Source organism: Coenobita brevimanus, chromosome 101 (genome assembly GCF_032717465.1).
Source record: "Coenobita brevimanus isolate Jiangsu-jjx chromosome 101, ASM3271746v2, whole genome shotgun sequence".
Classification (NCBI taxonomy): domain Eukaryota; kingdom Metazoa; phylum Arthropoda; class Malacostraca; order Decapoda; family Coenobitidae; genus Coenobita; species Coenobita brevimanus.
The window spans coordinates 60,450,957-60,461,365 of NC_137054.1; the positions used below are offsets into that span (position 1 = coordinate 60,450,957).

Consider the following 10,409-nt stretch of genomic DNA (forward strand, 5'->3'; position numbering starts at 1 on the left):
CTTTATCTCTTTTCTATCGCTACTTCATTGGTCACTGCTCCTCTGAACTGTCTGCATGCATTCCTCCACCTCTACGACGGGTGCGTAGCACCCGTCTAGTAGCAAACTCTCATCCCTTTTCTGTCCTACTCTCTAATGCAAGAGTTAACCGTTACTCCCAGTCCTTCATTTATGCAACAGGTCAACTCTGGAACTGTCTCCCTCTGTCTGTATTTCCTGCTGCCTATGATCTCCAGTCTTTCAAACGCAATGTGTCCAGGCATCTCAAAATGATCGGATCTTGAATTTGGCTCTCTATTGTATATTGTTTTTCTCTTGGAGGGAACTGTTATTGCGGGCTCGTGGCCTTTTGTTCCTTCTTCCTCGCATTAAAAAAAAAAATGGGGGGTTAAACAGATTACTTTTTTTTTTTTTTTTTTTTTTTTTTTTTTTTTTTTTAATAATCTAACAAACTTTCGATAATTAGTCCATCTGTATTGCTATACATTATTTTTATTTTACTGTTCTCCATACCTATTGCTTTACCATGTGTAACATCTCATACTTCATGATTTTTATTTATTTCCTTTTTGTCTTCTCTTTTATTTACCATTTGGCCATTTAAACCCATGGATTCCGAGCCACAGCTCAGGCTGGGAAGCGCCGCGTTGCAAGCCACAGCTCTGGCTGTGCTAACCTTCCAGTGGGAGTGCATCACTGCTCTCTACTCCACCCTTATGCAAACTTACGCATGGAGTTTTTTTTTTTTTAACCAGATGATACCCTGGATGTTTATCTTGAAGTTTATAAAAAACAGAACTTTTTTATCTTTTTTGCGCACAACAGGGTGGGATAAAAAAAAGGTAATTGCTCAATTCACAGGTTAATATTCAGTACTCAACAGAAAAATGTATTTACTTCTTCATCTGGTCTCACTGTTTTTTTCCTTTGCTTCTGATATTAAATTTATTATTTTCCCTTTTTCTTCTCATTGCATCTCTCACTCTCTTTCAACCTGCATGTAAATTTTGACACCTTCTTTGCCACCCTTACTGATGTGAACTGAATTTTGACTAGCCTTGCCCAACCCTTACAATACTGTCCCAACCTCCCCACTCCTTGAGTCTCTTCCTTTTATCCATTACTTTCTGTATCTAACTCATTAATCAATTCATGGGCTTTCTTTTCTTGTATCCCTTTTGTTTTTTTGTTTTTTTCAACTTTATTTCTGATACATCTTCTTCAAACACCATCACACATTTTTTTCTTTCAACTGTCACTTTTCAATCTCTTCTTAATTCTCTTTTGTTTCTCTGTTATTTCATATAATGCAGGTTTTCTATTTATTTCATTCACCTGCCATGCATTCATCATATTTTTCATTTCTGTTCCCAGTTCCACTTTTTTCACTTGATTTTCCATTATACATGTACTTCTCTTTCATATTTCATTCTCTTCTTTTAATTTCTTAATTCAACTTTTTGCCTTTGCCTTATGTTCTACCAATTCTTTCTCAGCCTGCATCTGTCTCTCCTGTTTTATCCCTGTCAGCTAGTCTCTCGTCCAGAGCAGTAAACCTGTCTGTGATATCTCTACCAAAATCCTTTGATTCACAAATTACCTGCATTCTTCATTGTGTTACATCCTTGTCCCACACTGCCACAGGCTCCAACAGCAGTAGTTCAGTACAGGAAGGACATTGCCCAGTAAGTTGTTCTTCCTATGGTCAGCTTTTAGGTGAACAGTACACAAGATCAGCTGAGGTGAAAATAAACACTGGCTCCTTAACCCCTACACCGCGGGCTTGTTTACCAATTACTTGCGTGTGCCGCGGGGTTATTTGGGCTCCGACAGACTCTCAAAAAATATTTGCCAAAAATCAGTTATTAGTCCTAGAATAATAAAATTACATATGCTTATGGCACATACCTTCAGCTTTCTCCTGGAATGATTGTTGAGCCTTCGTCGTTACCGTAGGACTTGTGGAGACCTCTGAAGTAGGGTAACGAAGTCTCCACTTTACACTTCCCAACAACCCGTAATATGATTACCACAGCCAGATACAAACACTATAAACACTATTCTACAATTTTCAAGTAGTTTGGGATCCATACTCAAAAAAAAAAACACTGTGAAAGCAATGGAAATTACGAGCGCGTCTGATCGTCGCACTGGCACTAGTTTGCTCATGGTAGTCTGTCATTTATTATTCATAAAACCCCTCACACTTTATATTTCTATTACTATATAACACTTATATATATCTACAGTCTTTATCCATAAGTTTCCTTCAGTAGTATTAGTTTATTGTCACTGTAGGGATTCAATTTCTTTCAGTAAAATACGTAGCATTCACTTTCTCGTCCTGTATACTGGCATTGAGAGTGAATGTCACTTTCATCTTCACTCTCATAACTCATAGCATTCAGACATGCTAGAGTGAAACTTTCACTTTCATTACTCCTAGGGTATATACTCGTATTCTTATAATACTACTCATTTACATTTCTATTTACGTTCTCTATTTTATTTACGTTATTTACATTTCTATTTTATTTACAGGGTTATGCACTGTCACTTGAAATAACTTATAAAACTATTTTCCATTGTTCACGTATATTTACATTCATTACTTTCACTTGCTGTTTACACATTATTTACACATTATTTACAATTCCACTTGCACTGTTTTACTCAATAGAAAGATCGTAGTCACTCTTTTATCAATTGTCAGCCCTTTACCTCTTTCCACACGAGGTTTAGTAGGGGGTAAAGGTCACAGAGCCATTTGCATGGGGGTGAAAAAAGGCCTTGAAGTCAGCAAGATGAAACATACGTCCTCTCACTTCGGAAGATGAGACTACACTGATAACGCAGTTGCCAGGCCAGCTAGCCTAGAGGCCTGCTTTAGGGGTTATTCAGAGTTACCAATATTACTTCTTGAAACAGCTAAGTCTAGCACTGATATGATTGGCAGGAAATCTAGACAATACATTATAAATTTGGTAGTTCCAGTTGAATGTAAATATCATTTAGGGTTCTCCCTTCCCTCCTTACAGGTATATTTATTACGAAAATAGATTAGAGGCCTACTTAGGAGATATATAATCAGAGCTACCAATGTTAAATCTTGAAACAGCTTTGTGTAGCACTGATATGATTGGCAGGAAATCTAGACAATACATTATAAATTAGGTAGTTCCAGGTGAATGTAAATATCACTTAGGCTTCTCCCTTCTCTCCTTACATGTATATTTATTACGAAAATAGATTATACGGCATATTTCAAGGGGAAAAAAACAGCGAAAATTAGCGAACGAGTGCACGTGAGGTGTTGTCAGGTGATAATTAGCCAATTCCAGGTGTATGGCACTCTCACTTACCTGATTTCTTTCTTGTATATATTATTTGGTATAAGAATACGACATAGGGCTTATTTCAATGGATGAAATCAGTGAAAAATTCCAGGGAAGATTTACTTAGGGTAGCATGGCCGGGCAGGCGAGAGGATAGGGTAATGGAGGGGGGGTAGGGAGGGGAGTCAAGAACGGGGAGAAATGGCTAAATTGTCAACAATGGATGGGAGTACAGATGAGATTAGGAGTGCTGACTAGTGTTGGACATTGTCAGTACTGATAGATGATACAAGCCCCCACTTGAAAGCCCGGGTGAATTCAAAATAACACAGAATCACAAAAGCGACGCCCCGCGGTATGATCCCTTGCTCCCAAGCGTCACGAAAGTGACACCCCGCGGTTAAGGGGTTAAAGCTCACTGTCTTTATTTTAAAAGTAATTTCACTTAATGGTTTCCAACTTCACTTCACTGTTCTCACAAGCACTGGAGGTATACAGACTTTACTAACTGCTATTACACTTAATGCTTGACAACACTTCACTGTTATTACACATAATGCTTGACAACACTTCACTGTTATTACACAAGTACTGAAAATATACAAACTTCACTGCACTGACACTGCACTACACTCAAACTGATCTGAAAACCGACTGAACTTGAAATAGTCTTTACCCCTTCCTTATATAAGCTTGCATTCTTTGAGAAACTTCTGCATTCCACGAGAACAACAGTTGCCAACTCAGGGATATCAAAACATGCCAGAGTAGTCTTACTTTACATAACACTCTAAATCATTCACCATACAAACTTAAATTACATAATTTAACAAGTAATCACTTAAATAAAACATTATAAAGAAAAAGAGCACAGAAATTAATGTACAACTTACGAAATACCTACGCTCACAAACAGCAGGCAAACTGGCAACTGACTCATGCCGGAACTAGCTACCGTAAACATCAGGAAACGTCGATAAAAAATCTCAGCCGCCTAACTGGCAAATCTCACTTCTTAACAATTGTAACGGTTCCAATCTCTCCATAACCTCCCACTCTGCCACCAACCTCTCCTCTAACCTTTGCTCCACCTCCTTGGATTTACCCTGAAACCCTTCAAATTCTGGTGCTGTAAGATTCATCCTTTTGTCACTAGGTCTAACCTTTGATATAATGTTGAGTGTTGCTTCAGAGAAATGGGTGGACATAGTGATAGTGGTTGTAAGTAAAACCTCTGTTATCTTACTGATGTTTTGTAGGCAGCTGATTTTTTTTTTTTTTTTTTTTTTTTTTTTTAAATAATATTCACATCATTACATTATAAGCTGTCATTTTCTTACTGTTTCTGACTCTCAAGATGTTTAAATTAATGTGGAGGCATACTGAACATGGAGATAGCTTTCCTGTTACACAGATCAGATAAACTTTTTTGCTCTGTCCAACTTATGTCCGATTGCTTGTTCAGTCACTCTCTCTGTGTATATGTGAAAAAACAAAATCCTAGTGAATATAAATGAAATTAAAGTATGGTCTTTGAGAGAAATGAAGTCACAGAATGCGCAGTGATGGTGGTTGGTCAGGAAATGGATAATGTGAGTGTCTTCAGGTATTTAGGAAGTGTGGTGAGTAAGGATGGAGGTTTAGAGGATGAAGTGCTTGAAAGGATACAGCAGGAAAGAAAGTTACTGGTTCACTGAAAGCAGTAATTAAAAACGGGGAAGTGAGCACAGAAGTAAATTGCTTGACATTATTGTGATCCCCACACTAACATAGAGAAGTAAAGCTTGAGCCATGTTGGAAGGACACAGGTTAAGAGTGAGTGAAGTTGAAGTTGGTTATTTGAAAAGAGCATGTGGGAGTAACAGACAGATATAACAGGAAAAGAATGGGCATTGTGGTGTTGACATGGATGTGATTGAATGCATTAGGAGAAATGCTCGATATGGAATTGCCATATTTGGAGGATGGATAATGAGAGGCTGACTAAAAGAGTGTATGTTAATGAGGTGGAGGGGGGGGGTAAAAGGGGAGACCGAGGATGAAATGGAGGGATGGAGAGGAGAGATCTTGAGAGTGGGGGATATAAGTTGGAGGGAGGGTAACTATGGCAGAGGAGAAGGTGACTTGGAGGCAATTTGTTTATGTACTCCGTAAAGGATTAGGGCATCTGGTTATAGATAAACAGATAGATAACCACTTTCAAAACTCTTTAGGAAAATTAGTATTTTTGGACATTTGGAATTCAGATTTTTGGAACTGCTCTGTACAAATGCTCTCTGGTTGAGTGTCCATAATAATAAAATGTCTGCTGACCAGTTTCACTTTCTAATACTTAACCTGATACTACAGTAATTTACTTAATTTACCTTTTGTCTTAAAATTTTCACTATATTGCAACATGTTACAGTTAATGCTTACAAGACCTGATTTCTCACAGAAGTGCTATGGTATAAACATTTGTCAAGCCAGTTTCATCAAGACACTTCTGTACAAATGTTGTGAACTTATTGTCCTTTATTCATCTCATCATACATCAAAGAGGAGGAGGAGGTATCCAGCCTTCACGTCCACTTTTGTTATGTACGTCTTGTTACACACAGGAGATATGGTGGGAGTAATCTCAGTGTTATTTTTTCTTTCTCTCCAAGAACAAGAGAACAGTAAATACAGTATATCAAGGTAAGGTAAAGGGGTAGATTCCACAGGGTGCTTAACCAAGGTGCTAATCTCTACTTTAGGCCTTTGAGCTTGTGGTGTGTTTTTCTTGCACTATCCTAGGATACTAGGCCACTCTATGATCCAGGTTACCACATTTACCTGTACCTCACCTAGGTGTTACACTAAGTGCTCTATTTACATGCCAACCCAAAAATGTGCTATAATATCTGTTCTTATATACTCAGGCACCTTCATGAAAATGTTGTTGCAGGGAAGAAGGAGTGGACTGGCTTGATTGGGCAGCTGGTAAACCAGACTCATGGTGCAGACATGATTGTGGCACCTCTCACTATCAACCCTGAGAGAGCACAGGTTATAGAGTTCTCCAAACCTTTCAAGTACCAGGGCATCACCATATTGGAAAGGAAGGTGAGTTAAGATATTTGAATCATACATGTATAATCCACTGAAACACCATTTTAGTTTATGGATGTAATTTATCTAAAATAAGGTTTATAGGACTAGAGGAGGACAAGTGCTAAAAAAATATGCAGTTAAAGCTTGCTAGAGTGCTAAACTCCCCAACTGTAAAGCTAATAAAGGTATTAGAATGAAAGAAATGACAAAATTTAGTTCTCTTAGTGCAGTAGGTGAAGCTAGTGGTTACTGAAAAAGATATTACTGTATTTGCTCCAGACAGTGCAGTTACATTGCATGCCTTGATAGCCAGGTAAAGACATTTTGGGAGAGGGGAGGGGAGTGGTTTTCTAAATATTCAACAAAAACTATGTAAAGTTATGGAAAGTTTACAGCAAAGAAAAGCATATGTGATTTTTTGTGTTTGCTTCCATGGAAACCAAACTTCTAGTACTGTATTATGTATTTTTATACAAGAGGCTCAGCCCTAATTTTCTGACCCATAATGCTGATTGCAGTAAGCTCTTGATTTGCTTCTGAACTTTACCACAACAGAGATAGATCCACTGACTGCAGGACGCAGCCCCAAACATGGCAAAATATGGCACTTCTGGCCACTGCTTGGGTGTATACCATACTGGATTGAGGTGATGGTCTGGGCTGATTTGACGGTGATGGTATGGGATGATTATCTGGGTGATCGTGTAGCTTAGGTGATGGTGCCGAGTGATGGCAAAGTTGGTCATGCTATAAATAAAGCCTGTTTCCTGGCAAAGGAGGGTGTAGTGCTTGATTAGCTAAGAAATCTCTGCCACACCATGGAAAGTAGTTCCAGAGTAACAATTGACCAGCAGAACAAACTGCATCATATCATTTATAAAGGCTCCAACCTGCTTGCATGCAACTGCCTTGGCCACCTAATGATGGCTGTCCTCACTGCTCAATCTCTGACAGCCTCTCTGTTCAGTCCCTCATCCCTGAGGTCACACTCTATGACTTCATCCCAGGCCCCCCCCCCCTTCCCCCCCAACCCAACCCTCGACATTCACACCTCACTTTCCACACCCAGTTGTCATCTGCCATCCTCTTCACGTGTCCAACCCATCTCAATATACCCATCCTCATCCACCCATCCATCCATTATCCGATCCTACTTTGCCCCATGAGGAGCACAGGGGCCCGGGGCTTGGCAAGTTGGCCCTGACATTTAAGATGAGAATGACCAGCCTCACTCATCCCTCAGTGGCATTATGTGAGCAATAAACCCCAACCACCCCCTGGATATCCACCCCCAGGATATAAACTTTCACTGGCTCAATCTGATTGGAGTGCCTTAATTACCCACTAAACCACCAGGCATCAAAATTTGATTATATGGTTACTGCCCAGGGTAGTAAATGGTTTCCTGGTGTACAGGAAACCATTTGGCTTGTCACTCAGTTTAGAAACACCTACAGGCAGAAGGAAGAGGAAAGAATGAAGGGAAAAAAGACAGAAGAGGGAGTGTGAAGTCACCTGCAGGCAGAAGGACAAGAAAAGAATGAAGGAAAGAAAGACAGATGAGGATGGAAGGAAAGAAGGATGGAGGAGAGGAAAGAGCAGACACCTGAGAGCAGCAGGACATCGAGTGAGTGGATGGTGAGCGCCTCCACCTACCACACTATTACTGTACCAATACACTCCAGCACCATCCTTCCTCTCAACTCTTCAGTCATATACCTAACCCCTTCAGGCCTTGTATTGATGTGATAAATCTGATTATATGTGAGTGTGTTGATCCAGATGGCTGGATGAAGAGTGTGATTGTAAATATGTGTCAGAGGAAGGGTGATGCCCTGAAAGATGAAGTTTTAGTCATGAAACATTCAACCAGTTAATGAAGGTAGTGGAGAGAGTCAATGAAGATATGATAAACGAAAGATTGAATGTTTACGAGACACAGTTAGGATTTGTGTTAGACAAAGGAACCACTGATGCAGTATTCATTGTCTGACAACTTCAACAAAAATATTTAGGAAGGAAAAGAGAGCTGTACTTTGTTTTTGTTGATTTGGAGAAGGCCTTTGACAGAGTTCTTAGGGAAGTAGTGAAATGGGCAATGAGAAAGCTTGGGATTAAGTATTGGCTGGTTAGAGTGATTATGGCAGTGTATGAGGGTGTTCACACTGAGGTGAGAGTGAATGGAGGCTTGAGTGATAAATTTTCCATGTTGGCGTGCATCATCAGTCAGTTTTAAGCTATTTATTATTTATCATGATGCTTAAAGCTGTTGTTCATGATTCCATAGCTGGACTCCCATGGAAGGTGTTGTATGCATATGTCTTGGTGTTGTTCGCAGAGATTGAGAGGGTGGCAGAGGAAAGATTTGCGAAATGGAGAGAGGAATGGAGTACAAGAGCTTGGGAATAAACATGGAAAAAGCACAGATGGTGATATCTAGGGCAGGTGGCAGTACTGTCAAAGCAGAGGGAGTGTGGCCATGTGCAGTTTGCCTTAAGGATGTGGGAAGCAACTCCATCTTGTGTAGTGTTTGTGATAAGTGGGCGCATTAAAGATGTGGGGATATTAGAGGTAGGCTGAGAAATAATGCTGATTTTGTGTACATAGTGTGTAGGGGATAGCATGCAAAGACAGAGAGGTGGAAAAAGAGTGACCTTGCTGGAGAGTCTGTTAAGTGCATGGAAGAGGAGGAGGTTAGTTATTTAGGGGACATGACATGTGCCAGAGTAAGCAGTACAGTAACTGAAAGAAATGGCTAAGGTAAGAAATAGTTGGAATAAAATCCAGGAGCTATTGCCTCCCTCCCCCTCTTTTCTTTTTTCCTTTCCAAGCAACAAGGAACCAAAGGCCTGAAGCCAGCAAGATTGTTCCCTCAAAACAAACAAACAAACAAACAAAATAACAGAACCAACCAAATTCGAGACAGTGACTAGGTGGATGTGCAGTGCGTCCCTGAATGCGAGGCAGGGGAAGCTAGGTTTATGATGGAAGAGTCAAGAGGAAGATTGGGACTGGAGTGTATTGGTGTTTTGGACTGGAGTGTACTGGTGTGATGTGGAGAGGTAGTAGTAGTAGTAGTTGTTCCCTAGGCAGTCTGGCCAAACAGCCCTGAGTCCCTTAGGAAGGCCACGGCCGAGACCGGTCTTTCCCACAGAGCTCTCAAAGAGTGTATGTTGTGTTGTTGGTGTAGGTAGTTGTGTGCAATGCAATCTTCCATAATGTGCTTAATAGGATGGGGTGCTGTGTTGCATCCTGGACAGGCATCGGCAACGGAGTCATCCAGCCTCTTCTGGTAGCTTAAGAGGGCTGGATGGTGCCCACATCTCAGCCTGGCCAGGTGGACCCTGTCCTCACGAGGAAGATAGGATTCAGAAGGGTGGATGTCAGGAGGCCGTGCATGCAGCTGTATGTTGTCTTTAATGACTGAATGGAGCGGCGAGTGATCTGAGAGTGGATATGCTTCTGGAAGCTGGTCTGAGGTGGGCGAGGGGGGAGAGATGACAGTATTTGTGTATGGAATCGTGTGCTGGGTGTTGTTTTGATGTTCCTTGGTGTGGGTGGATGTGCTGCCATGTACTGTAGTGGATGTCGTGGGTTTGTGGAGGCTGCAGCAAGAATCTGAGTGCCTCTCATGTCTAGATGATCCTTGACTTTGAGGACCTTGGTTTCTTGATGTAGGTGGTCTGTGGGTGTAGTAGCTGTGCAGCCTGTGATTATTTATAGGGCCTTGTTCTGTATGGTCTGTAGAGTGTTGTAGTGTGTTTTGGTGAGGTTAGAAGCCCAGGCAGGGCTTGCATAATTCATCACTGAACGTATGTATTGTTTGTATACTGTGGTGGTGGTTTCTTTGTTGTGTCCGAATGTTGTATGGGCAAGTGACCTTAGAGCATTGAGTCTTGGTGTTATTTTATTTTTAATGTTTGTGATGTGTTGTTTAAATGACATTGATGTATGTTACACCAAGGATTTTGTGTGTGTGTGTGTGTGGTAGGGGGGTGT

At 40.6% G+C, this 10,409-nt stretch overlaps 1 protein-coding gene across 1 annotated transcript in view; it reads left to right on the plus strand.

The window, feature by feature from the left end:
• Window positions 1-6,431, plus strand: part of LOC145415050 (glutamate [NMDA] receptor subunit 1-like) — a 529,989-nt gene extending 523,558 nt beyond the window's left edge. The window contains exon 11 of the mRNA XM_080284465.1: window positions 6,265-6,431. Coding sequence (XP_080140591.1) covers window positions 6,265-6,431 — 167 coding nt within the window. The remainder of the gene's footprint in view (window positions 1-6,264) is intronic.
• Window positions 6,432-10,409: the final 3,978 nt, after the last annotated feature.